This window comes from Anopheles darlingi, chromosome 3 (assembly GCF_943734745.1).
Source record: "Anopheles darlingi chromosome 3, idAnoDarlMG_H_01, whole genome shotgun sequence".
NCBI classification, from domain to species: Eukaryota; Metazoa; Arthropoda; class Insecta; order Diptera; family Culicidae; genus Anopheles; species Anopheles darlingi.
The window spans coordinates 58,902,454-58,930,093 of record NC_064875.1 but is presented as its reverse complement, the minus strand read 5'-3'; the positions used below and the strand labels follow the sequence as shown (position 1 = coordinate 58,930,093).

Here is a 27,640-nt window from a genome sequence, read left to right as displayed (position 1 = left end):
GACACGCAGAGTGTGATTTTTGTGAGGGTGCGCCGCGAGTATCAAACTTATTACCCACAGGTGGATTTAGCGGCCGAAAGCGATTAGCCGAAGGATCTTGGCGTGTGAAGTGTGGCCACAGAAAACAGCCGTGCCGCGGTGTAGCTCGGAGCTGTACACGAAGTGCGAGAAGGAAATCGCCGTTGCTGCTGCGTTGCCATGCCACCGTCGTACTGTTCGGTCCAGGGTTGCTCCAACAGTCGCAGCCCAACCTGCAGCCTCTACTGCTTTCCCAAGGACGCCCACATGTAAGTACGAACCGGGAATCGGTTTTAATTGCCATTTCTGCATGCTTGAGGGATTATTTTAACTTTTGAACCATCACCTAAACACTCCACAGTGTTAAATGTTTTCGATTTAAGCACTTTTTATACTTCGTATATTTGCAAACATTTGCCGTTCGTTCAGAGGTCACTTTGATCTCACCACTGTTCATCCGGATCGATGTATCGGGAAAAGTGACCAATTAGTAGCACATTTCCGTCCTCGCTGCGACGCACCAGGAACAAAAACGGGCGATTCGCATGGAACTTCACTTCCGGTGTCGACGGGCCGACAGCTGCGCCATCACTGGCCACCGGTGGTGCCTCTCCGGCGCTCTCACCGACCGCCAGATAACAGTGCTGATAGAAGCCATCCAACCGTACCCGCTCCGGTTCCCGGAAGATCTTTAAATCCTCGATCTCGAACACACCACCATAGCCGAGCTTTTTCATCGGTTCGCGTGTGTCCGTTTTCTCGCGCACCATAAAACTGGGTAGCTTAACCTCGACCGTGCGATGTCGCAGGTTCCGTTCGATGCTGGCCAGCTGCTCGGCGTTCAAGGCGGCCACCAGATCCTTCAGCTCACTGCCCTCATCGGGTAGCAGCAGCTGCAGGACGATGGTCGTCGGTTCAGCAAACAGCAGCTCGACGACACTGCACCGCAAATCGCCAAGAAGTTGCTGGTGGCAGTAGCGTAACCGTGCCTTAGTCGCCATGATCGGTACCTGGCGATCCGGTTCGTTGACGAACCGGAACGGACCGACTTCGGTGTCGGTCGGATCAAACCGAACACCGACCGGGGCCAGTACCGAGACGCCGCTGAACAGCATGAAGCGAAAACAGTTGGGTGGCAGCGAGAATACGTCCCCTTCGCAGACCAAATCCTCGATCTCGATTGAAGCCCGCTGATAGTAGCTGTTAACGGCGGCCGCCGACGGGATGTCATCGGTAAGATCCACCGTCTCAAAGGCCGGTGGTGCAGTCGGTAGCAGAGGCAGGAAGCGCTGCTCGAACAGCTCGCTCTGTGCCAACGTTTCCTCGGCCAGCACGAACGGTAGGGCCCGTAAATGGCGTCTTTCACCGGCGGCCACCGCGGTTAGTTGCTCGGTGAGACGCTTCTGCTGCTCGATGACATCGTGCTCCTGCTCCGGGAGACCGAACGCTACTCGTAAATCCTCCTGCACGGCCGCCCCGGCCAACGGATACAGTGCCGACAGTACCAGCCGGATGTGGTAGGGTGAGGCGATATGATTCACCTTCGGATCGAAGCATGCCTAGCGCCGCAACGCAACGTAGATGAGGAAAAAGAGACAGAGTTGTACGCGTGTGTGTGAGAATAGACGTTGCTGGTGTATGGGTAGCGCGAGCCGGTGGATGATGTCATGCTGGCCACGAGCGAGGAGGATACTCACTTGGAAGTATGCGGTCGTAAATGTGTGATTCGCCGCGACGACCGCACCATCCGCCAGGGGATCTAGAATTGGGGAAAACCGGACCGAGAACCGAACTCCCGATTAGCTTGATGTGTGTTTCCTTTACCTACACGTGTGTGTGTGTGTACTCACCGATGAGGTTATCGATGGCCACACCGGCCGCTAGAAGCACCGAAAAGACCATCAAAGGGGGATGCTGGGAGACGACCGCAAAACACCCGAAGGATTGACAAACACACCGGCAAGAACACGCGAGAACGCAAATTGTGCAAACTTTGGGCAAACCTCGGGTCGGGCCCTCTCTCTGGCACGAACAACTTCTCATGCTCTTCTCAATCTCTTTCTCTCTCGCTCTCGCGGGGTTCTTTGTTTTGATGCTCCCCACGTGAGTGCGTTGGTCAGTGTGCGTTTCCGTAGCAACGACGACGAACTATCTTTCTCGTTCTCTCTCTCTCTCTCCCTCTTTCTTTTGGTCTCATGGATTGGATAAATGATTGTGTTCTGGTCCAGCAGCAGCTGTTTGATAAACAATTCCTATGGCAGAACGTGGCTTTTTGCTAGTGTGCGTTTGATAACAAGGACATTCTTGGACAGCAACAACTATTGCTACCGGACTCTGGATCTCCTAGAATCTGGAAAAAAACCAGCGACTAGCATGCCAGCATCAGCCTTATCTCCCGTACGGTCGCCATGACAACCATGAACCAACCCATGACCCCTGGGGCGGCGACTACTTGCCACGGTGGAGGGTTTCAGGTTCAGGTCCTCGGTATCCCGAATTTACCGCACAACAAGCGGAAAAGAGGGAGGAAGAGCCACAAAAAAAAAAGAAAAACAAAACGAAAAACGAGGGAACCGAACCCATGGTGGTGGAGTGAGACAACGCTCCGCCGAGATGAAATAAGGGGGACGACCCGAAACTCTGGGCATCATCGGGCCTCGGGTGCACTGCCCTGCCATGGGCCGGGGCCACCCTCTTTTTGGCTTGGCTCGCTTGCTGCCAAGGGCCAAGGGGCAGAGCAGTATGGCTGGCGCAGGTTGGGAAAACTTTTCGCTAGAAAACACCGAGGGTTTCGTTGGCTCTTTTCGTACCTTCGTTCCTCTTCCGTCCGCTGGTTTCTCCTCTTCTTCTGCAGTAACGCGCGCGCCGGACCAGCGAGGGCCCCGGATTCGCTTTTTTCGGGGAACTGTACCTATGCCAGTGAACCCCTTTTTTTGCGGGCGTCCTTCTCCGGATCGATACTTTCTCCGGGGGTTCTTGTCCTTCGGCGGGGAGTTGTTTCGATGGCTTTCGAGGTTTCTCGATTTATCGATCGAGTAGCCTGATCCAGCAACCGAGCGAGGCCCCGGGAAGGAAGGTTCTAATGATGGTTCCCCACCTGAAGGACCATGGCCGGTGCTTCTAGAACCGCCTGAAGGATTGAGGTCACCCATTTTGGCTTCAATTAAAGGTGGGCTCATTAGCGAAGCATTCCCGTTTCCGTGTCCCGAAAATGGTTCCCAGCCGGCGTGAATTGGTTCGAGGATGGATCGAGCGTGTTGCCTGGCGCTAAGCCTACTTGGCTCAACTCGGCTCCGTTCTCTCTCGCTCTCGTTTCTCTCATTCCGACCACTACGCGCGCTCTCCCTCTCAGTTTATTCCATTACCTTCTCTCTCTCTTTGTCTCGCACACACTGAGAACGTATCGCATTCTCTCACGTCACAGCGGCTCACGCACGTCGTTTCGCTCGCTCGCCGTTTGTGTCGTCGTCGCCGCCGCTGGTGGTCATCACAAGCCCTCCAACACCACCGCACTGCCTACTTCGTCGTCGCCCTATCGTTACCGCAGCCCGTCGTCGTAGGGGTGGCAGCTGCGAATCCCCGCGACAGCCCATCATTGTACATCTCGAGGCGCGAGTGGATGCACCGCCACAAACTCTGCTGCTGCCATTGCGGATCATCTCCGTTACGTTCCGTTCCATTCCGTTTCGTTCCGTTTCGTCGCGGTGGTTCGTCGTAATTATCGTTTAGCGTGTTCCTGTCTCCTCACTCGCTTCCCCGCCGCTGCTTGACCAACAAGCGGTCGGTGTTGTGTGTTTTTGCATCGTGCGAGAGTGTCCTTGCTACAGGGATCTTTACTGCGTGGTGGGGCGTTATCAGTGTGCGTGTGAGCATTTGTTTTGAAATTTTTGTTTTAAATCCCGCGTGGAGTGGACAAGGGCAACCATCTTGGGACAGTGGACACGACACACCACCACGTCCCTTTGCTCCCCTCGGACCGCAATCTGCTCTCACTTTCGACATTACGCACACACACACGCGTGCGTGCGTGCGTTTCGGTGGCGGTCTTTCGTCCTTCAGCCAGCAGTGCAGAGCAGGCTCCTGTGCTCGAAGCAAAAAACGGGGACAACTCGGTGGCGCTGGCGGCACACCACCATCAGCAACAGCACCACCACCACCACGAGCACGAGCACGACCACACAAAGGCGGAGCAGAGCGAAGCCAGAGGGAACCCCAGAGCCAGGGCGCTCGTGCGAGTTCGATTATCAGCCCAACTCCTCACCCTTCCTCCCTCCCTCCCTCCCTCGAGACCAAGAAGCACGAGCGGGCGAGCCATCTCGAGCCAGGGGGGTTGTGCGGGGTGTCACCAAGCGAACGAACTCGCACCACACCGTCACCATCGTCATTGCCATCACATCGCAGCAGCAGCAGCAGCAGCAGCAGCAGCAGCAGCAGTCGGGTCCCGTAAGCCACACCAAAGTCAGAAGCAACAAAGCAGGCCGAGCAGCAATCGAGAAGGCCAGCCAGCCAGCCAGCCAGCCAGCCAGCTAGCCAGCTTGCCAGCTCCGCTCCGAGCACAACGCACACTCTCAGGGTTCGCTCTCGTCGTCAACGTCGACGGGGGTCAGCCAGCGTTCAGTCGGTCGGTCGGTCGGTGTCAGCCCTAAAATCGGTCCTCACTCACACACCAGCTAGCGCGCCGCCAACCAGCACGCCCAGAGCAGCAGAGCCAGAGCCAGAGCCAGAGCCGCCCCAGCTTACTACGTTGCGTGTGTTGCGTCGTCGTCGCCGTCGTCGCCGTCGTCCGGTCGGTCGGTTGGTCGGTTGGCCCGGTGGTCAGCCCCTCGCGCGCTGCTAGTGTTACTATTGTTGTTGTTGCTGTTGTTGGTCGTTGGTGGTGGCTTTGCGGTCATCATCAATCGCCGCCCCTTCTGCCACCGCTTCTGCTGCTCTCGTTCATTCTCGACCGCGACGTCGCCGCCGCGTGTTCAATTGTGTGTCAAACCGTGAGCGTGTGTGTTGTGTGCCCCCGTGTGTGTGTGTTGTGTGCACCAGTTCGGAAGTAAGTGGCCACGCCGTGGATCCCGGCGGATTGTGAGAAAGTAACGCACGCTCTACACTACTCGCCTCTCACTCGCTCTCCCTTTCCGCGTTTCTGTGTGTGTCGTTCCCTGGTAACTGGTAGTTACTCCTGTTGCTAGCCAGCCAGCCAGCCAGCCTGCTGGTGCTTTGATGATTTTTGGGTATCGTTCCCCCCGCGGCGGTGCTGTGGTTCGAAAGTGAAGGAAACGTCGCGTAGTACCGCGGCGGTACCCCATCTAAGTAACCCTGGTTGTGTGCCAACCAACGGCCCGCACCAAATTTGCCATTCGTCTCCCCGTGCTCTGTGAGTGTGTGTGTGTTTGTTCGCTTGTTCGTCGTGTGCCGTGGTGCCACCGTGTTTTTGATGAGCCAAACGACCGGAAGCGGCCAGAAGATGGGCAAGATCTCCGGAAGCCACTGCCTGGTGCTCGGTTGCCGGAACCGGCAGCTGCTGAATCAAGCCAACACCCGTTCGTACTTCCGCTTTCCGCGCGATGCCGACCTGTAAGTAATGGGTTCCAGCATTTGGTTCCCCTTGTTATCCCCCTTCCGTCCCTTGATGGTGGTCCAGGTTTAACCGTTTTTTCTTCATCTTTTCATCTGCGAACGTCCTACGGGGGGGCCCGAGTGTGTGGCATGAACCGAGAGGTCGAAGCCATCCAGCCTGCCTGCCTGACTGCCAACCAACATCCGGTTTGGTGTGCAGCAGCAGCAGCAGCTCAGTTCCGAAGACACATACCCGAGCCACATGGCATCGGCACATGATCGGTGGCGGGGGAAGTGGAGCAGTAGCAGCAGTAGTGGAGGGGAGTGCGAGAGGAAAAGAAGGATGTGAACCCGTCATGCGTTGTTGCGGCTCTGGGGCCCGCGCAAATGGTACCAGGAGACCGCAGCAGGACAGCCGCTCAACCGTCGTCGTCGTCGTTGTCGTCGTTGTTTTCCCCCCTCCTCGATGAATTCGTCCTGTCACACCCTTGCGTGTGTGTGTGTGTGTGAGAAAGATAGGGAGAGAGAAGTCAAAGGACGACGGAAAAGAAAAAGGGACCCGTCCGGCAGAAGAATCCCCCGGAGAAACCAGCCAGGGCCAGCCACGGCCAGCCAGTCAGCCAGCTAGCTAGCGCAGCGCGCGTTCCTGGTATGCTTTGTGGGCCCCTCCTGGCCGGTACCCGTAGGGTGCATCGGACAAACGAGGACGAAGCAGAACGAAGAAGAGGACGAGGAAGAGGAAGAGAAGAAGAAGAAGAACACGGTCGGACGAGGAAGCAAACAGGAGGAGGGAGAGATGCGAGCGGATGTGTGTGTGTGTGTGTGTGTGTGTGTGTGTGTATGCAGCACGCTAAAGGAACCAGAAGGGACACACAGAGGCGCAGAGCACAGGAGGCCGGGACGACGGGACCACACCGCCCCAGGAGACGACCAACCAACCGACCATGGATGGTGGACGGAGAAGGACGCAAGAAGGAAGAAAGGAAGCGAGGAGGAGGAGGAGAAGGAGGCGAACGATCGATCGAAGGGAGGCGAACGCGGTGGCTGAAGGAAGTCGGGTAAAAGGACCATCTGCCGTCCATCGTGTCCTCCGCCATCAGCCATCCGCCATCACAAGCAGCAGCTCCACCAACCGAACCCCTGGTCGACTTCTTCGTCTTCGTCTTCTTACTTCGCTTCTTCTTCTTCGACGGCGTCGTCATCATGCGCTGGACCTGCTGCTGCTGCTGCTGTTGCTGCGGCCTCCTGTGTGTGTGTGTGTGTTCAGCACACCTACTCCCGGGTGTCCGAGAAGGAGGGAGGATGGTGGTTGGAGCGGAAGGAATGGATTTTTTTGGGGTGAATTCACCCCAAAGCCAGCCAGCCAAGCCAGGCCAGGGCAGACCGGGGCGTTCTTCTCTCATCATCAAAACCAACCAATCCTCCCGCGCCACCACCCCACCCTTCTTCTCTACACACATACACACACACCAGGAGAGGGGCCCTCGGAAAGCGAACTCCGCGAGGTTCTCGAGTTGGGAGCACGCGGCGAGAGGGGATTATATGGGAAACCGGATGGACCGGGGGAACCGGATGGGGCGTCGTCCACACTGCTGGACTGCCCGCGTCGCTATCCTCTCACCCTCTCCACGCCTCACTATCGTGGCTAAATTGGTAACGGACGACCGTCGTCGTCGTCGTCGTCGTCGTCGTCGCACGGCATGTGGCAATCGACGGGAATGTGTGCGTGTGGCTCTCGCTCTCACTCTCTCTCACACGCTCTCTTTCTCTCTCACTCACTGGCATCCTGCCGCCCGCCGCTGGCATGCCAGCCAGCCAGCCAGCCAGCCAACCGGGCGGTTGATGCGGCAGCAGCTGCTGCTGCTGCTGCTGTTGCTGCTGCTGTTGCTGGTCGCGCTTACGGGTCGGTCGGTCGGTCGGGTCGCGTCGGTCGACCCATCGCCACCACCACCACCGTCATCATCATCCGGCATCCGATAGGGAGGGGTTCTCGCAACGGCGGCTACGTGCACCGCGCACTGCCGCGCGTGTGTGTGTGTGTGTGTGCGAGCACCCCCTGGTTGTTCCCATTTTCTACCGTCCCGATGATGGCGACGATGGTGGCGGCGGTGACGGTGGCGGTGGCGGTGGCTGGAGTTTTGGGATTTTGGTCGCGCCACCATCATCGCCAGCGTCGTCGTCGTCGTCGTCATCGTCGTCGTGGTCTCCCTGCCTCATACCCTGGCGGCTTTCACCCGCTGTCCTGCCTTCGCTGACCGGGCACACCAGAAGGGACTTGAGAGAGGGACTTGCAGGTAACGCGCGTCAGGTAGTCCGGAGGCGACCCTTCGAGCAACGAACCCAATCCTGGGGCGGATCCCGGGTACTTTGTTTTACCTCCTTGGAATGTGACCCCATAATGATGATGGTCCCCGGGGGTACCGGAGTGGCCGTGGGTTTCTGACCCGGGCCCCGACTGGTGGCAGGCTCGCTGGCTCGCTGGTGGACCCTTGGCAATACCGAAGTCAAGGTCCAAGGTGCAAGGCAAACAGAACACGAGATCCGTACGATCGATTCGTAAGAGTCTCCTCTTACTTAGGAACTGCATGAAAGGGACAGTGGCGGCGGCGGTGATCCCGCTCTCGAGACCCCAGACCCACCGCCTTGACCGCCACCCCAAAAACAAAAAAAACACGCTCTGGTGCGATGCGCTGGCACCAACGTCATCGCGCCATCGCGCCATTGCCATCAACAGCAGCAGCAGCGGCAGCGGCAGCAGCGGTAGCGGTAGCGACGACGATCATCGGCAATCAGCGCGCAGCGATCATCAGCACCGCGGTGTCGCCCTGCCCTACTCTACTGGTTGGCTAGCTAGCTAGCTTGCTGGCTTGCTGGCTGCCTGGCTGGCTCACTTGTGTGTTGGTGTGCATCCGGCTTTCTGGTGCCGCTTCTGGCCTCGCACACCCCCCGCTAGCCAGTAGCGGCGACCACATCGACTCACACACAAACACACACACACACACGGAGCAGGTTGGTTGGTTGGTTTGGCGCATCCGCCATTACCACCGCCATCGTCGTTGTCGCCGCGTTGAAGGTGGTTTTTCCCTCCCCTCCGATCGCGACGGTGCTGCGGTCGCGGTTAAACGCTCGATGATGGTCAGGCTGGTCGATGATGATGATGCTGATGATGATGGTGGTGGTGATGAGGTCCGCCTGCGCACCGCGGTTTCGCTTTCAAACGTGGTAGCAGCAGCAACAACAACACCGGGAGTACTCTCTCGGTGTCGCTCTGGCACCTCGTCACCTCTCATCATAATCATCATCATCAGCATCATCAGTAGTAGCATCAGCAGCATCAGTGGCGACGGCGAATCGTCGCCGTTTGGAGCACATACTGGAGATGACGGGGTACATACTGCTGTTGTTGGTGCTGGACCGATGGATGGGTCGTCGCCGTCCGCACACACACACACACACACGCCATCCATCCATCGCACGCGCGTTCCAAGCGGCAGCGGAGCGCGCGATCCGTCCGCTCAGTAATCGCGCTCCTCAGTTCCTCCTCCTCCTCCTGCCAGCCAGCCCTGCCAGTGTGCGCGCCTTCCCCCCCAAACTGGCGTGGCGACTGATATCACCGTACGGCAGCGGCAGCAGCAGCAGCACCAGAGGCATGCGTCGCGCACCGTCGCTCGCTCGCTCGCCACCCCCTTCTCGTCCTCCTCCTCTGACCATACTCCAATACTGGCTCTCTACTGAACCAGAGCGCGACCCACCGCGCACCAGCCAGCCAGCTCTCGACCAGCTAACTACACACATTCCCAGCAGCGGTGGCGGTTGTTGTTGTTGTTGTTGCTATTGGCTTTGGTGTGTGCCAACGCACAACGCCAGCAGCAGCAGCAGCAGCAGCAATCGATGGCACCACCATCGGTCGGACGCGCGGCGGTCGATGAGTGCTTGATACACACACACACGCACACACGCACGCAGCCACACACATCATCCGCTCGGCGGTGGTACCCTTGGGCCTGAAACGATGGCGACGATGGCGACGATGGCGGCACGGAACGGAACCCCGAATCGACCCTCAAACAGCGGACGGACGGACGGACGGACGGACGGAACCGACAGGAAAGGAAAGGCCAAAAAAAAAAACGGTCCAAACGGTCCGCGGTCCCGCCGCATGACGCATGGCTGTCGCTCGCTCGTTCGTTCGCTCGCTCTCGGTGTGTGTGGCTGTGTGTGTGTGTCACGGGGTTTTCGAGGAGGATCGTGGGTACGTTACTGCGTTGTGCGCGGTCCCGCGGTCCCGCTTGGCGTACAAAAGGTATGGCATGGTGGTGCGGTGGCTGCTGCAGGGAGGCATCTGCCAAGGGCACTACTCTGTGTGCTGCTGTGCGCGATGGAAAGAGAGAGAGAGCATGAGAGGGAGCGCGAGGCTCGCGACGCTCGCTCTCGACCTGAAAGGCTAGTCTTTTTGGGTTTTATTGGATCCCAACCAAGGGGGCGCGAGGGATGGGAAGAAGGGTGGGTCGAAAGCTCACTTAACACCATTCTGCTCGTCAACAGCATCCAGTCGTCGTCGTCGTCGTCGTCGTCGTCGGGGAGTTGCTTATTCGGTAGCTCCCGTCTCGTGTCTGTGTGTGTGTGTGTGCGTGCGTCCTCGGGACACACACCTTGTTGAAGGTGAGATCTCCCCACCCCGGGGCGGGAGAGGAGCCACCTGTGACCAAAAACTGGATACGCAGCAGCTGCTTCGCCAGCCAGGGGGCTATAGGGCTTGCATCCTGGTTGTCCAGATATTCCACCGGCCCTCCCTAGTACCCCCTATGGAGCCGGATTCAGGAATTCTGCTCCTTGAAGGGCAGGAGATGGTGATACCTGAACTTCAAATTTTGATATCTTGGATATAGGGGGGCACCTTGACGCCAGAGAGTACGAAACCCACGCAATGTGCCGCCCCTCTCGGCATATGGATTGACGCAAATTCGACGCGAAAGCCATCCGCCAGGGGACCACCACCCGCTTGCCCGCTATCTCGCTCGCACGCACGCTCGCTCCCTCTGTCTTTGGCAGTACCGCATGTGGCGGTGCTTATCGCACCGCGTCGCGACCCCCCCGAAAACATTCCTCCTGCTCGCCATTCGATGAGTCCCCGAACCTGGTCGAACACGGGAATTTCTTGGAACGAGATACTGTCCAATACAGGGGTCTGTATCTCCCACCCCTGGCTAAGGCTCCCGTCTGTTCCGATCCGCGATAACCCCGATATTCTTCTCCGATAGGCGGGGAACACGGAACTCGGAATAATGAGTTGACCAGGATGACATTGTTACAGCAGTGATGCACCTCAGTGCAACAAGGAAACAATACCTAGGGGCTCGGGGGTTGTTATGCTCCACCTCGCCGCCAGCTTCTTTATGTCCCGTACGTGCGTTCTGACATACGACGTCGAGATCGCCCGGAACTCTCTGTTGCCCGGGATCTCGTGTTGCGAGTCATCCCCGAAAGAGGCACACAACAGCAGAGTACACTCCCATACACTGTTCCTGAGGGCCTTCCTTAGGTTCGTGCATTAGTATTTGGCCGGGTTCCTGGATTCCCTCCTCAGACAAACTGTACTGCGTGACCATTGCACAATCCAGCCTGTTTTGCTGCGTTCGTGCGTACCGATACGATTAAATTTTGGGAAGGGTCCCAGCCAGTTCCGGGAATTGCGCTGAGTTTGCGCTCTTATCATGCTCACTAGCCAGCCAGGGAGGGGTGGAGGGGAGGCAGCTAGCAGAAGATTAGCACACCAGCGGCAAGGGTCACAGTCCCTCCAGTTCATCGAAATCGGTTTCTTTTGGCGCATTTCTTGGAAAGTGCGCCGCGAGACCACCGCGCCTATCCCCTCGGCCGAGACGTGGCAATCGCAAGCCACGGACCAGGGGGTGCGGTGCGCAGGTGACGACCCAACAGCAGCAGCAGCCAACAAGCAGCGTTGCAGCTGGCGAACGCGGTGAACCGTTCACGTGATCCGGCCGCGGCCGCCCAAGGTGATCTCCCCAACCAACCAACCAACCAACCAACCGGGGGTGCCGCGCGTGTGTTCATGGACGACTCTCTCGCCCTTGCTCTGTCTCTTGTTCTCTCCCTCTCTCGACCTTTCTTTCTGGCTCGCGTCACAGCAGGACAGGATATTCCACTTCTCCTGTCGCAGTACGCTGCCGGTGATGCAAAAGGGGGCCCGCATCGGTGATGATGATGACAGCTGCTAGGCGAGTGAATCGGGGCGACACACACACGCGCACACACACAGCCAGGGCCACACTCGATCCCGGTGCTGGTGCGCGAGTCGAGGAAAGCGGAGAAACCGATTAATGTGCAGTAGACGAAGAAGAAGCTGAAGTTGAAGCGCGAGCGAAAGGCGCACGCAGACCTCCGGATGCAAAAGGTTGCCAGGTTGCCAGGCTGGCTGGCTAGCTGGCTGGTTGGTACACCTGTCGGGGGCCGCTCATGTCCCCAAAAAAAAAAACAAAAACCAGGTGCAGCTCGGACACCCCACAGAACATAACCCAGTAGATGGGCTCCACGCCACGAACCCATTCCATTGTTCATTGCTTCATGCCCTGTACTCATGCTGTCACCATCATCGGTCACCAAAGTAGCAGCAGCAGCAGCAGTACGGGGCGCGCACCCGCCATCGAGAGCTCTCTGAGGCCCACCAACCGTCGCCACCCCCGGGGGCGATAAATGCGCGGCTGTTGCTTTGCCCCAGTACCGCCGCGTGCTTATCGCGCGCGCACTCTGTACTGCAGTGGCCTGTCTCTGAGCTGGTGCCTGGTGCGTGCATGTGTGTGTCTGTGTGTCTGTGTGTGCTGGTTGTTTGTGGTTTCCGCCCGGTTCTGGTGTGGTGTGTCCTCCACTACTCCACTCCACACTTGACTGATCGATCAGTTGTTGGTTGGTTTCGGTTGGTTCGTTCGTTCGTTCGTTCGTCGTTTTGGAGCTGGCTAGCTGGCTGACTGGCCCCGTTGCCTGGTGCGATACACATCATCCCGGAACGTACCTCGCACTCTCTCTCTCTCTCGCACGCCACTTAGTACACTCACGCAACCGCCAGCGACTGATGGCGGGCGCGCATCAGTCAACGACAACGGGCGACGCCCAGAACGGCCCGAACGCCCCCCGGGAGTTGGGGGAGGAGGTCGGTTAGCCTGGCTAGCTAGCTAGCTGGCTGGCTGGTTGTGTGCGTGTGTGTGTGCGCACGTCGATGTCTCGGTCATTGTGCCCCATTCGGTACCGAAAACGCGATTTCTCTCCGCGATGGAGGGAAGGGGTCTGCGTTGGTGATGATGATGATGATGATGATGGTCCCGACCTCCCTCTTGGCCCCTTTTGACTGTTGCTGTTGCTGCTGCTGCTGCTGTTGGCGTCATTGGTGGCGATCGCCCTTCTGGTGTGTGCGCGCAGCGCACGTAGCACCGGCGGTCGCGCGCGCTGTATGGGGTTGTGTTGGCACTGCTCATTGGCAGTGATTACGAAACGTCCGATCTCACTCCGACCAGAAGCAGGGGGATGGGGCGCCACCCCTCCCCCCATGTCTGGTTATACTGCGTTTGAACCGCGGGAGGAACCGAAATTCCTTTGTCCCCGGTGGCACATTGGGCTGGGATTTCCGCGGCAGAACGGCTTTACCTTGAACCTTCTTCCGGGAAGAACCTCAAACTGAAGTCAAAAATTCTGAGGATCTTGGAGAAGAAGTTCCCAAGGAACTTACTCCGGAAGTTCCGAGGATCCTTGAACTACTTGTAGACCAAACTCTTGATCAACTCCAGTATACCGTCTCCATTTCTGCCAGCAACTACCTCATCCATCATTTACTAACTTCATTCTCTCTCTCTCTCTCCCTTTTTCTCTCTTCCCTGCAGCTGCAAAAAGTGGGTCGACTTCTGTAACCGGCCGGAACTGTACAAAAAGTACGACGAAAATGGGCCCGAGTATCTGTACAAAAGCTCCCGCATCTGCTCGGACCACTTCCAGCCGAACGACTTCAACAATCCGAACCTCTACAGCCAAGGGTAAGTACGACAGCCCTGCTCGCCACCACGCAGTTGGTCGATCTCGAATCCTTGGCCCCTCCCTCCAGTACCGCCATCAGTCGCCAGCGACCGGATACTGGTGATGGCGTTGATGATGATCGCGGTACCGTGGTCCACGTGTGAGACCTTTGGACCTTTGGCGTGTGTGTATTGCGCACGACTCCAAAAACTCGACCAGCGACCGACCGACCGGACGTAGGGCTAGAATAAGAGCGAGAGACACGACTCGCTACTAGTGATGGCTAGCTGGCCTCTCATTCCCACCCCTCCCCTTATACCGGGTTCTAGTAGCGCGTTGTGGTCGTTCAGGATGTGGATGTTCACCTCGCCTCTCGGAGTGGTGCTCGGAGTCGTCTGCTGCCGTTGCTGGTGGTGGCCCCATTGGTGTTAATTGGAAACCGGCATCCAGCACCCCACCCCCCCAACAGCACCACGCTCACCAGCTCACACTCCCCGTTTGCCTGCGCCACGCCACGAATAATGTGACGTACGATCGCTGTGTGTCGTTGTGTCCAAACGGGCTGGCGCGGGGCGATATTCATATTCCACGCGGCACCAGTTTTTGCGCTCCCACCCCCCACCTTCCGGACCTCAAGTTCCCCCTTCGGCCCCCCATAAAACATCAGCTTCCCTGGTGTATACAGCATCATCTTACCGGGCGTTTTGGGCGCAGGTATTTTCGGCCTTTCTTGCCGTTTCTGCTTCTTCGCCGTCGTCGCCGTCGTCGTCGTCTCCCTCTCCCCCCCTGGCCTTTTGTTGGTCGCAAAGACGACGATAAAAAATGGGGTAGATGAGGAAAAGAGGAGGAGAAGGAGGAGGATAACCAAACCAAAAAAAAAGTAAAAAAATAAAAAATTGGACAGAAACTCCTCCAGCCAGCGCTCCGGCAGCCGCCAGCCAGCAGGCAGCAGGCAGCAGGCAAAAAGGTCCGACTTCCAGGTCGCTCGCAGGCCAGTAGGAACCCCCTCCTGGCTGCCGCTTACCACTCCACCCAATACCCTCTTCCACGGGGTAGGGGACACACATGCGTTGCTGGCTGGCGTCTGAGTGGCGTGTGTGTTGACTGGTTCGCTGGCTCGGCTGGCTGGATTACTAGCTGGCTGGTTGGCGACATACACAAAAAAAAAATACCTCAGACGATCTGCTCGCCGAACGGCTCGAAGAGCGAGCAGGAGCGAGAGAGAGACAGATAGTGTGTGTGTGTGTGGCGCTGGGGTAAGGGGGAAGACGACACCAGACACCCGCGAAAATAACTCACGGACGGACTCCGTTTGCTCGCTGCGAGCTGACGATGGCGACGATCGCGGATGGAGGGATGGATCGGTCGTTTCCGCTATCGAGGGAAGGGGTTGGAGGGTGCACCCTCCCCCCCCCCCCTCGCGCACGACCTTTCGAGCACCTTCATGTTAATCGATTTCCCTCCCTCACTTCAACACCCTCACCCCCCTCCGGTCCCCTTTCTATAGGGGTATTGCTGGAGTGCTTGACGGTCTCCGAATACCCGCGACGACTGACGACGACGACTGACGACGACGATGGCGACCGCAGCTACAGGTTACCACCTAGGTGGTGGCGGCTGCTGCTGCGACCTCATTCACCCTTTTTTGGGCCATTGTGGGGGTATTGGGAGGGGAGGGAGGGGGAGTATGCGCAGTCAGGCACCTACGCCTTGATCCTCTTGCTGCTGCTGTACAGGAGCTGGGATCCGGCCATCTCCAGTTCAGACCACAGTGAGTTCGGACACATCATAAAGCCTGAATACCAGCAACAGTAGCAACAGCAGCAGCAGCAGTGTCGGACACTACCACCATCATCAGGGGGTGGGGGACCGGTTGCTGCGTATCGTTGATGATGCTGCTACTGCTGCTGGTTGCTTCGACGACCTGGCGGCGTGGTGTGTGGACCTTGCTGGCCTTGCGCCACCTCAACAGCCGGCATCGCCGCCAGTGTCGTCGCCTGTGGTGTGTTTGTTGTCGTCTTTGCCCGCTGGCTACTAGGGGCTGTTTATGGCCTCTTCGCGTTCGCGAGCCAAACGCGTGCGTGACTGGAGTGGACTGGACTGAGGTTCTCCTCTCGAAAAAAAAACAGACAGAATAAGACAGCCACTGAAATATATCGGTGGTGGTAGGGTCCCAGACCGCCCCCACCCGCCGAAAAGCGCACCAGGATCCGCGACCACGGACCACTCGCGGAGTTCTCGCAAAGCAATAAAGCCATCAGCAACATGCCACCAGACAGCAGACGTAGACGTAGAGGAGCGGGTATTGGGGGGGTGGGGTGGAATGGCAAGAGAAGGAGTTGTGGATGCTGTAAGGATGCTGGATGGATGCTGTGGACCTGCAATGGCGCTGCAAGATACTAACGATCTCTTCCTTCTCTCTTTCTCGCTCTCTGTTTCTTTTCATGTGCTCTGTGCTCTTCGAACACTGGCGATAATCTGGCTTGGTCTGGGAACCCTCGACTGGCCCCTCGAATCGATCCTGTGGTGGTGTGACCTCCCGATGTCCTTGCGCGTACTACGATGCCGCTGCTGCTGTGGCCGAAACGAAACGAAACGAACGAAACACGGACACCAAAAAAATCGCCGCGATTCCTCGGCACACACGGCATAATACGTCGCCGCCGTCGTTGTCGTCGTCGTCGTCGATCACCTTCACGGCCATTTATCTGCGCCTCGGTCTCGGTCTCGGTGCGTGCACACGCTCGTGTGTGTGTGTGTGTTTCGGCGCAATTGGCACGTCGCCGTCCCCAATGATGATGACCCGCTGTTGTTGTTGCCGCTGCCGCTGCTGCTGATGGTTGATGATGATGTATGTCAAACGGTCAACACGACGTACTGGACAATTTTTGTGGCTCTTTCGGGGACTAGACTGAAGAAAGGCTCGATCCCAACGGTGAATCCCGCAAGCAAGGAACCGAAATCGGCCTCGTCCCCACTGAATGGAGTCACCACGACGGTCACCACCGGCAACGGCGCTGGTGGTGGTGGTGGTGGTGGTGGAAGTGGTAGTAGCAATGGCACTGGATCACCGATCGACGAGAAGCTGTTGACGGCGGCCGTGGCCTCGATGGCCGGCGGTGGGACTCCGCTGCCCGCCGAGCACCTCTCGCTGTTCTATGCGGCTGCCATTGCGGCGGCCGCCCAAGCGCAAGCCGCCGCCAGTAACCACCACTCCGTCCCGCTCAATCTAAAGCGTACCGCGCCTGCACCAGCTGCTCCAACCACTAACAACAACAGCAGCAGCAACAGCGGCAGCAACCTGCAGAGCAGTGGTGTGACTTCGGCGACGTCGTCTACGACCGCAACGTCGACGACGCCCCCGGCGGCCACTGGTGGTGGTGGTAGTGGCCCGGTTTCGGCCAAGCGTAACCGTGCCGTACCACCACTGGCGACCCCTACCGGTGCCCTCGCCAATCTCATCCAGCGCCAGCAGCAGATCAAGGAGCAACAGCGCAAGGCGGCCGCGGCCGCCGCCGCTAGCCACGCCACTGCTAAACAATTGTCCATCACACCGACCACTGGTGGTGCTGGTGCTGCTGGTGTCACGACATCCGTTACACGCGCTCCTCATTCGCTCGTTCCGATCGGTAACACGACGACAACAGCGACGACGACGCCGCCAAGCAACGGTGCTAACGGTGGTGGTGCGGCGGCGGCGGTGGCGCCACCCTCTTCCAAGCGGCTCACGCTCAACAACAATAACAATAACGTGAGCAACAACAACCATCAGCACCAGAGCCAGAAACCATCGTTGCTGGGTAAACGCAGCTCGCGGGAGGACTACAACGGGAGCGGCAGTGACTACGGTATCAACATGATGGACATCGACACGCTGAGCGGTGCAGGTGAGTTGTTGTTGTTGCGCGGCACTCGATGCGGGACTCGCTAGCAGGAATCCCATACTTCCAATGCCAATGTGGGGAAGTTGCTGCTGATCGGGAGACAGAAACAGAACCGCGCAATCGCAAAGCGGAATTCCCACAGAATCAAATCACCGTTTTTTTCAAGCAAAGCGGTCTTCCAAACAGGTTTCGAGGATTTATGCGTCCGGTTTGCTGGTGGTGGTGGTGGTGGTGGTAGTAGGAAGTAGCATCTAGTCTAGTGCATAACATCAATCTTGAACTTGATGGTATCACTACCGCATTTGGTGCAACTGGTGCGATGAGGCTAACATTGAAGCTCGAAGCTAAGGTTCCTCTAAAGGGTTTTAATCGTTTGAATGACTCATGGGTCTGGCGTCTTCAGTGTCTCTTTGTCTTCGAACGGTCGGGTCGTACTTCTCCTTCTTTACAATGGCGAGACCAATAGCGATTCATGTCGCGCTAGCAACAATGGATGTCCATTGATCTGATGGAGGGCGTATTAGTACATCGGTCACTTCTTCTTGTTGAATACTTGGATAGTATTACGTCGGACTAAAGGGAGAGAAGTATTTGAACACTGATATCCCTCAAGAAGAACTACTAATCAACTCATAGAGAGTGTCACTCTCACTCTCTCTCTCTCTCTTCATACAGAGCAGGATGCTTCATTCACAAAAACTCATAACCCAAATAGACCCGAGTCCCCGAGACACACATGTGTTGCGCAATACGAACCAACGGATATGATGGCGCAATAAGGACATAACATATCCTTCGCCGACTGGTGCGTGTGTGTTCGTATGTGTGTGTGTATTTGTAGGCCAATGGACCATTGCAAGCCAACTGTTGCTTCATGTTACGCGATGTGAAAGTGGAAGTGTACCTTCTTCCTCCCCTTTTTGCATCCTGATTTGGATCTGAATGACTCATCCTGCACCTCCTTCAGCATGCGGCGCTGACTGATGGCTACCGCGTGTGTGTGTGTGTGTTTGTCACACCACAGCGAGGGGTGGACAGTACCATTGTTTGCGCTGTGCTGTGGCTACGGTTGCTTCTGCTGGTTGCTGTTGTGTTGATGCCTTTCTTTCTTTGCTTTTTTTTCTTAATATCGAAGCATGCATGACCTACATACATCCCATTGCTTACCGCGCGGCGCCTTGTTCATCATGCTCGTCCTTCCGTCCGCACCGTACCGCACCACCAAGAATAGCACCACGGGAACGGTTCGGTTACACCCATACATGCGCCTTAGAACACACACACCAAGGCACACGCACACGAGACGTGCGTCATGCGTGTAGAGCGCCTTTTTGGCGTTCGGTCCGCAGTTCGGTTCTTCGTTCGTTCGTTCGTCCGTTCTTTGTCTGTCGGCCTATTCCCCTCGGCAAAAACAAAAAAAATCGCTAGTGAGGCCTGGAGCGAGCCGCGCTTGGGTATGTTATGGCGCCGATTTGACCTTGGTTTCGGACTTGGTTTTGACTCTTGGTCCTCCTGCGCTTCCACCGCCAGCGAGGGGGGACAACACATCTTCAGCTTCGCGATTCGCGCATAAATTAAGGCACCACCTATCAGCAGGCGTCCAACGATCGCTGGTGGTTGGCTGCCAACCTCTGGAATGTTTTCCAGAAGAAGTATCTCTTGGCAGGGGCACCCCAGGCAGCTGAGCTTACTGTACGTGCCGTCCCCCTGAAATTGAAACTCCAATCGCTCTGGTGCCTGGACGTGCGGTCATACTACGCGAAGAGATGCCATTCCGAAGGTGGAAGAAAAGATTCCATCGCGTTGGTTTTTCCACGACGCCGGTCAAGCAGACCGACAGACAGCTGCATGTGTGACAGGCAAAACAAAGGAAGAGTTGGCCACGACCACCACGTCGTAACCAACGACAACCAACGACGACGACTACTATTACGACCGAGTGTGTGCGGCGGCTGCGCGTTCGTTACAATCCATCGACCACGAGAAATCTCTCGCTCAGGAAATGTCCTGTTGATGCCCGCACACACCTGTTTGATACTCCCTTCCCCCCCGGGTGGGGGAGTGGTTGGTGTCGTGTGTCAACAAACGCACACACACACACACACAACGCCTGCATGCAGAGAAAGAGAGAAAGACATCTGCATCGATTTGTTTACGATTACAAACGATGATAACGAAGACGGCGGCGACGACGGCGACGATCAGACCGTCATGACAACGAAGTCAACAGCCCAAACACCCCGCCTGCTGCTGCTCTCTCAGCTGTCTCTTGATGGTGGTTGTGTGGTGCCCGTCGTGGATGAAAGTGAAGTTCCGTTCCACCACCTCTCTACCGCGATTACCCGTTCCTTTTATTGCTTTGATTGCGTTCGTCCGGATCGTGCCCCCCCCCCCTTCCCCCTCTCCCCTTGTGTTGACCGTTTGATTGGATGGCGGCGGCGGCGATGGCAGAGCACAACCGCAAAGAGCGATTGCCCTTGGCATACACAACCGCAGCAAGATTGAGCGCGAGAGAGAGAGAGAAAGAGAGCGCACGTCGTCAAGACACAAGCCACAAGAGAGCGAAACTAATCCGTTCGGTGGTCGCGCGCTGATCGCGATGTAGAAGATGCAACAGGAGGGAGTGAAAGAGATAGCCAGTGACCGAGAGAGGTGTGTGTGTGTGTGTTGGGGGTTTTTGTTTTGATTCACCGATTCTATGTGCCTCCCCCCCGGGCCCGGGGTGAAATAGTGGGCCACCGGTGCTTTGTTGTGTGTTAGTGCACCACACAACCCGTTACCAAACCACCCTCTCCCCCCCCCCCCCCCCGGGGGCGCTACAATTTCTTCTTCTACGTGCTGCACTCGCTGTGTGATGTTGCGTTTGCATAGAAGGTCGTCGTCGTCATCGCCGTCGTCGTCGTTGTTGCCGCAAAGAGGCAATCGCGCACCACGTGGTCGCTCGGCCAGTCATTTATGTCGGCGCGCGCTGTATGTGTGTGTGTGCGTGTGTGTTTGTGTGTTTCTGCGTAACTTCTTTACCGAGCGTGTTTGTGGTTTTTTGTTTTGACTCTTCCTTTCTTTCCATTTCTAGCTTTGCATCGCGTTATGTTGCTGGGGTGGGGTGTGGGGCTGGTGTGGGGGGAGGGTAGGTGGTGTCTACTTTTCCGCTTTTTGTCTCCACCTTTCTTTTTCTTCACGATTTGCTTTTGAAGTCTTCGCATACCACATTCCCTCATGGTGCTCTTTAACTAATTGTTTCTCCGTTTATGGAATATGCAATTTGGCTCTTTGACCCACTAATGGAGCTTCTCTTCGGGGTACTTTGTTGGTGATTTTTATTTTTTGGCTAAAGAAAAAGGAGAAGAGCATGCTTTGGAAAAAAAAAACGCGAGATGGAAAGTGATTAATTTCGCTACGGAACTACCACAGCCGGTGGACTCCATCGTTTCGTTTAGCGTGAAACCTGGTACGGTAATTATGATTAATGAATGTTATATTCATAAAACTACAAATGCCGCGATCACTTACTTGCCCATGGGCTTTGATTTAATTTGGTTTTTCTTTAATAATTCCATTCGAAGCATCACTGCTGAACATCACTGTTTGCTTTGATGAACATGGTTTTTCTTTAGTCCAAGCGAATTGTGATAAAATTAATCTTTGATTAATCAATATTTATCAGAATAATTACGCTAATTTATTAAGCGCTAGAGCTATCGAGCGAATTTGGCCATTTCCTCTTGCTTTTCGTTGCTTCGATTCGTTCGTTATTAATCGATTTTTGTCGTCTAAAAGTTCTAAAAGTGTCAAAAAGTTCAATGAAGCAAAACACAGTGTCCTGGCTCGCCGGGTTGCAATGCAATTGTTCCAGCAGGAGTCATCATCCAGAGCGGAACCAGAAACAGGTTGATTCCTCTAATTGCAATGTGCTGCACGCGCCCGTTTGTGTATGTGTGCATGTGTCGCGTCCTCTCCAGCCGACAAGCACGTGTTTACACCTGGGGTACCAACGGAAACATTCCTCCGGCAAGTCACGACAAGTAGGCGACGTGCGCACCGCAATAGTGAACACGTGTTGCCTCCCGCCGTACGTCTCCCCATGGCGTACCTTTTTCAACCGTGGTCGTGGTTTTTTTTTTCATTCCAAGACGGCGGAGGAGGAGGAGGCCTAATCGCCGCCGATCGATCGCCCTAGTGTCCACGGCCATTACGGTGGCCACTCCGGAACCGGTTATATGCTTTAGTGGTGTGCTCTTGCTCAACGCAAGATCGCAACCGTTTGGCCTCTCGGACGATCCTCTTCGTGGTTGCTGCGTGCACCGTTCGGTTTGACCTTGACTCTTGGAGTTGTTGTGCTGATGATGATGGTAGTGGTGGTGCATCTAATGTCTGTTGCATCCGTGGCACGCGAAAAAATAAAACAGGTTCCTGCTTCTTCCACCGTTATGGTGCTTCTTCGGTCCGGTCACTAGGCAACGGAGATCCCCTAGATCAGAGCCGGAGAGCCAGAGGAAGCGTGGGAATTTTCCTGGTACGCGGCACAGTCTCTCTGTGAACCAGGAACTGGGGGGGGTTTATCTGATATGGGATGGTCACCACAAACCGCACCTTGTCACTAACTCGCTCTCCCCTCCCCCTGCTCACTACTTTGTTGCTGATTGGGCAGAGGGACAGATACACAGAAATCGACCGCACGCTTGCCGATACCTTATCGGAACCGCGTACTCCCGCGTACGTGTGTGTGTGCGCAAGGCAATGGTGATAAGACTAGACTAGTGCTGATGATCGACACAACCCAAACACGGAATCTGTAATCCCCTCGACTGAACTAACGTCTTCGTTTTTCTTCTTCTCCTTTTTTTTCTCCGTTTTCCGCAGAATCATCCGAGGGTGACTCGAGCAATGGACCAACATCGGCCGATGAAGAGTATGCCGCCTACCGGCGCCAGCTGAAGAAAGTGACCCGTAAGGTGGAGGAGGTCATACCGCTCGCCCTGAAATCTCAGCTCACCGTTACACCGGCCAATCTCGGTAATAGCGTCTCCTCCACGACGACAACGACAGCATTGAGCCCGACGATCGGCAGATCGGCAACGACGACGATCAACAACAACAACATCCACAATGTGAACGCCAACGGTGGCGGTGCGGTCAGCCCGGACGACAAAGATGGGGGGCAGGTCGACTACAAGCAGAAGTACGAGCTGACGCTGAAGGAACTGTTCGCCTGCCGGAAGATCGTGAAGAACCAGAACAAGGCCATGAAGCAGCTGCAGGGCGAGATCGACTTCCTGAACCTGCTGCTCAAGGAGAAATGATGCGCACAGCCGGGCACCGTCCCCTCCTCCCTCGCTCGCCGTACGCTGCTCCTGCAACACATTCCACAAGCCACCGTCGGTGCTGCCGCCACCGCCGCCTGGCCTGCCCTGATGATGAGGGGGAGTGGTGTGAGGAGTGGATGAGTGGGATGATGATGATGATGATGATGATGATGATGATGTCGATGATACTAGGCTTAAGTGCGTACCGGTGACGATTGGACGGAGTGCCGACGAGCCCATAAGCGAAAGAGAGAGAGAGAGAGAGAGAGGAAGAGAGAGAAAAAGAGAGAGAGCCAGTAATGTGTAGCCACACGCTTGGGTGCGTGTGCGCGTGTTTGTGCGTGTGTAAGGAAGGTGATCGGACGAGGGTCGGGTGGTGATCGAGCATGTAGAACTAGATCGATAACGTTTAGCTAGGCTAGTCCAAAAGAAACAAGAGGAAGGGAGGGGTAGGGAGGGGGTGGATTTATTGTGAGGTCGTTGGGTGGTTAGTTAATGTAGCGCAGGGGACAACACAATGCGATGCCATACACAGCAGTATGGCCGGGGTTCGGTCGATGAGGATTTTGGGTGTTTCTGTTTCTTTTTTGTTTCACTTTTTGGGCAAACGGAGTATTAGTAACGGAAGGAGGAGGGGAGTGGAATAGTGAGAAAAAGTAGCCGTCGAGGTATAGGAAGGTGTGTCCTTTAAAGCATGGGTTATATTTAAATTGGCAAGCACCCTATCATAGAGAAACATCTATTAGATAATACGTCTATGCAATTTATGGTAATCAATTTTGGGATAATTTTTTTTTCGGATTCGGCGGGGACAGGGACTAGCGTTAAGGGATAGGGAAGGGGAACCCTTGGCTGTCACTAGGGCGAGGGAAGGAAAGAGAAGGATATTAAAACCCTCATCGGTCGTGTGCGTATCTGGTGGTTTAAGCACCAACCAGCTACAGCAGCAGCGGTAACAGGACAGAAAGGAATGTTGAGGATATAACTTTGATAAGCGCGGAACGAAGCGACCTATCTTTGATAGGGAACCGCAATCTCACGTGCAAGTTCTATCTGTTTCTCTCTCTCTCTCTCTTTCGTTTTGGACAAAATGAATAAAGGAAAAATCCTTATCCGAGAATTCACTCTTAGTGCCGCCGCAGAGCAGCAGCGGTACAACAACGTGATTCTCTTTTGGTTCTCAGACCTCAGGAAGAAACAATCAGACACAGGAACACAGGTTTCTCAGCGCAAGGCAAGACGACCCCTTGCAGGAATGGTAGAAAAGTAGCTAGGAAACAGATTTTTGCCAAGGACAAAAACACATAAGACTACAAATAAAAATCGTAATCCGGATCGTCTTTGCAGAGCTCGATACGGAGAAAGGTGTTGCACGATTAACGAACGTTACCATACCAGTGAGAGAGAGAGAGAGAGAGAGAGAGAGCGACACAGCGATAGAGAAAGTGCTAGTACGGGATCGTCAGTAGTAGTACACTAGAAAAAGAGAGAGAGAGAGAAAGATCAGTAGGCTCTACACACCATAAGTCGTAGAACTCTTGACCCCCGGGATATATGTGCTTGGTGTGGTGGTATGTGCGTTGCCATCATCATGCCATTAGGACTGTGAGAGAAGGGCGAGCCAAGGATGAAAATGCAATTATTTACAAAAGGCCAAACGAGTGGGCGTTAGCGTGCGGTGAACCGGAGGAGAACATGCATATGAAGTTGACTAAGGAGTAATAAAACATTAAGAATCTATTTAAATGCTCCGTCTACTTGGTTTGTTTTTTTGTCACTCTCAATCTGGTAGAACTGTCTATTACTGGGTTTTCCATTTTCTGGGACACAGACACGGAATGACTGTAGGTTTGCACCAAGCGAACGTTTTTATTGAACCGTTTGTTTCGTTTTGTCTCGATTTACTACATTCCCAAAGCTCAGTTCTGGGGACACCATATGGTACCCTCACATTCTCATTCGAGCGCCACATTCTGTTTTATTTTGTTGGTGTGTGTATGTATAGAATAGTTATAACAGTATTGCATAAGAATTTCCCATAAATTTTCTTCTTTACAGATCAACAAATAGATAGTACGCTTTAGACGCATTCTGCAATTATGCTACCTTGTCTTCTCTCGATTTCTCCTCTCACTCGTTTATACTCTTTTATTATTGCTTTTGTTTTGTCAAATGCTAAATTGGATTTTTTTTCTCTAAGAAGAGCATGGCATTTAAAATGAAATCTGCCAGGACACAGAACGACGTCTCTCCTTAAATCTACTTTTCTTCCTGGCTTCTTAACGCTAACCCTTCTTAACTCGCTTCGATTGACTTTCGGTTTCGATGATTAATGGGGATTCGATTGTGGATGGTTGGCTCGTAGAACACACATCCAGAGTCACAGGATCCAAGGGTCCTTCTCCCCTTCTCTGGCATAGGACACACAAACACACACTGTGGAAAAAGTAGAGATCTAATACGGTTACATTCCTAAACATTTGATCCATTCTTACGAGACTGAGGACTAACGACACGCAACACGGCGATAACGATGACCCTAAGCGCCTTGTAACCAACGATAGCTCCTGCATTCCCTCCACCAGCATCCGGTATCAGTAAATATAATCCGTTTAATTTCCGTCCATCTGCTTCGCTCTTTGCCGTAAAAAAACACCTTCGAGTTTGCAAGTAAATATGGTTTTGGTTCAAAATATCTTATCTTGCTTTTGATAAAATGTTTCAATTTCACAATACAATGCGCTCCACCGGCGGCGCAGGTGAATAACCGCTGCTATGAGAGATGTGGCCCATGGCCTATCTGCTTCCAGTATATTGATCTAGATTCCACAACGTCCCTTCGCTTTTGTTTTTGCCTTGTTATTGCCTTACATTACGTTTGTTTGTCGACTAAATATTCGCTCTACTTTTGGCACGAAATACCGATCCGTTCTTCCCCTTGGGAGAGCGTTTCATTTAGAACCAAGGACGCACTCATCCTTACTATACTTCAGCTTCTGCTTGACAATAAATGTCAAATTGCAGTTCGTATTTCACAAAAAAAATTAAAGGCGTAGCCACCGTAGCATAAATATCAAAATCAATTTTCTACATTCGCCTAGATACTGGTTGGAACAATTATAAAAATTTTAAATTTCTGAAATAACAGCAGGCGGAAAATATGATAATTAAAAAAGCAAGATGCCTCTAGAATTTTAACTGCTGTTGGATGTTGGATGGATTTTTCGTTGACAATTTTACTGAAAAAAAATACTGACAAAGAAATCAGATCTGATGCCTAAAACTAAATAACAAAACAATTGTTTATGTTCTCAAAATATTCAGATAAAAGGGTGGTTTTGCAGTCGCTTGTTCCCTAACAAAACTATAAAAACAAGATAAAATTGGCCTTTTTTCCATTAAAGCTCCACGGTTTCAAACGTCTCCAAGTTCTAAACGAAACGGTCTCTACGGGCTTGGATTGCAAACGAACTCTGCTACTGTTCTGCGCAATCCCGTTCATTATCGTGACAATATCAGTAGTAAACGTCCTTGCTTCAGCCTTACCTAAATTTATCAAAAATATGTATAAGGGGACACGGAAAGACTGATTGAAACACACACACATCAAACTCATGCGTAGGACAGATCGTAAAAAAGAAGGAACAAGAGTATGAGCGAGCAGAGATATACGGAATGCACGAAACGGAGGAGGAGAAGAGCGGCATCCTCCCTTTGCCCTTAAACCTAGCACAAAAACGCACACTTAATTGGCTAACTGAAGGATTACCGAACTAGGCTATCGATTCGCTCGACGAAAGGGCGCTCATCTACGCTTGAGTGGAACCGTAGAGCACAACCCGGGAAATTATTCCAATAGTTTCCATCCTGATATCACACACAAATGCATATTAAAATGGTATCCCTTATCAGCTAATCTGAATGGTAGAGAACCGCTTTGGAGCAGATACTATGCTAGTAGGACTATGCTGGCACCCGCACTACTCCTTAATGTTAAGCTGATGATCGGGAATTTTCGATCCCGTACCGGAAGGGCCAGCGAACTGGTCCTCAGAGCCCACGTGGGAGCGACCGGTCGCTTGCATCGGTACGTATATACCCGCAGCAATACCGTCATCATTCGGTTCCACATCTTCACACTGCAACGTGGTCGTCGTCAGGGTGGAACTGTTGGAATCGCGATCATGGACACGGTTGTACGCAAGCCCTGGCGGAGAGGATGGTGGTGTAGGTGATGAATTGGACGATGATGAATGGAGATCGTTTGTGGTGGACGAGGTCGTGTTAGCGGTAGTGGTGACGATCGGCAGTGCAGAGGTTGTCGGTGTTTGGTTGATGTAACCATGACGCGGTGCGGATAGATTGTTGATAACGCCATTGATCGGTTTGGGAGAACCATCGTGCGGAGCAATGTTTGGTGGTATCGGCGAAGCACCGGGAGCCATCATGCTATCGTCAGTCATCCGGAAGTAGTGCGCCTTGTGCGAACTGCCAGCACGCGAGTAATCCAGGTGGTCGTACTCGGTGTCTGCAAAGGAGAAGAAATCAGCGATCGATTAGCATACGCATTTTTAAGATCGGTAAAAGGGAATTAGCTGTATTCATTAAGTCGTGGGCCGTGGTAGAATCTTTTCGATTCCCGAGACTTACAAATGTTGAGCGGATATGCACGCTGTACTGGATGTGCTGCATGCGCGAGAGAGAAATTGATATCAATCCATATGAGAATTGAAGAGCACATGCTAAATTGATCATTGACGTTTCAGGTAAGCTGTGATATTTTGTTAATATTTGGTGCACTATCCAAGTACACCTAGCGGTACTATAACTGAGTTGATACTCAATGGCTACTTAGAGTGTGGAGGGCAT

General features: G+C 54.4%; 3 protein-coding genes across 9 annotated transcripts in view; 1 reads left to right on the top strand and 2 right to left on the bottom strand.

Moving 5' to 3' along the window:
* Window positions 1-24,510, top strand: LOC125953826 (mucin-19-like). 2 transcript variants are annotated; one of them, XM_049683622.1, is made up of 4 exons: window positions 1-287; window positions 13,455-13,604; window positions 16,495-17,471; window positions 22,329-24,242. In XM_049683622.1, the coding sequence occupies exons 1-4, from the start codon at window positions 199-201 to the stop codon at window positions 22,766-22,768; spliced, it is 1,656 nt and encodes a 551-aa protein (XP_049539579.1). In that variant the 5' UTR covers window positions 1-198; the 3' UTR covers window positions 22,769-24,242. The 2 variants fall into 2 exon arrangements, with proteins under 2 accessions (XP_049539579.1, XP_049539578.1); XM_049683621.1 differs by lacking the exon at window positions 1-287 and adding an exon at window positions 3,496-5,583 and having other exon boundaries at window positions 22,329-24,510.
* Window positions 406-1,994, bottom strand: LOC125953833 (leukocyte elastase inhibitor-like). The gene is made up of 3 exons (XM_049683628.1): window positions 1,869-1,994; window positions 1,716-1,777; window positions 406-1,577 (listed from the first exon to the last, which is right to left on the bottom strand). The coding sequence occupies exons 1-3, from the start codon at window positions 1,918-1,920 to the stop codon at window positions 462-464; spliced, it is 1,230 nt and encodes a 409-aa protein (XP_049539585.1). The 5' UTR covers window positions 1,921-1,994; the 3' UTR covers window positions 406-461.
* The window catches only part of LOC125953822 (protein draper), a 24,025-nt gene continuing 20,873 nt past the window's right edge, over window positions 24,489-27,640 (bottom strand). For all 6 annotated transcript variants that reach the window (XM_049683611.1, XM_049683615.1, XM_049683614.1 and 3 more), the window contains one exon: window positions 24,489-27,299. In XM_049683611.1, coding sequence (XP_049539568.1) covers window positions 26,752-27,299 — 548 coding nt within the window. In that variant the 3' untranslated portion in view covers window positions 24,489-26,751. The remainder of the gene's footprint in view (window positions 27,300-27,640) is intronic.

Excerpts from the sequence above, each read along its gene's own strand:
- LOC125953833 (XM_049683628.1), bottom strand. The coding sequence starts at position 1,920 with ATGGTCTTTTCGGTGCTTCTAGCGGCCGGTGTGGCCATCGATAACCTC. Across the intron at positions 1,778-1,868 it reads GGCCATCGATAACCTCATCG|ATCCCCTGGCGGATGGTGCG; the intron begins GTGAGTACACAC and ends CCCCAATTCTAG. Across the intron at positions 1,578-1,715 it reads TTACGACCGCATACTTCCAA|GCATGCTTCGATCCGAAGGT; the intron begins GTGAGTATCCTC and ends TTGCGGCGCTAG.
- LOC125953826 (XM_049683621.1), top strand. The coding sequence starts at position 5,444 with ATGAGCCAAACGACCGGAAGCGGCCAGAAGATGGGCAAGATCTCCGGA. Across the intron at positions 13,605-16,494 it reads CCGAACCTCTACAGCCAAGG|ACTGAAGAAAGGCTCGATCC; the intron begins GTAAGTACGACA and ends TTCGGGGACTAG. Across the intron at positions 17,472-22,328 it reads CGACACGCTGAGCGGTGCAG|AATCATCCGAGGGTGACTCG; the intron begins GTGAGTTGTTGT and ends CGTTTTCCGCAG.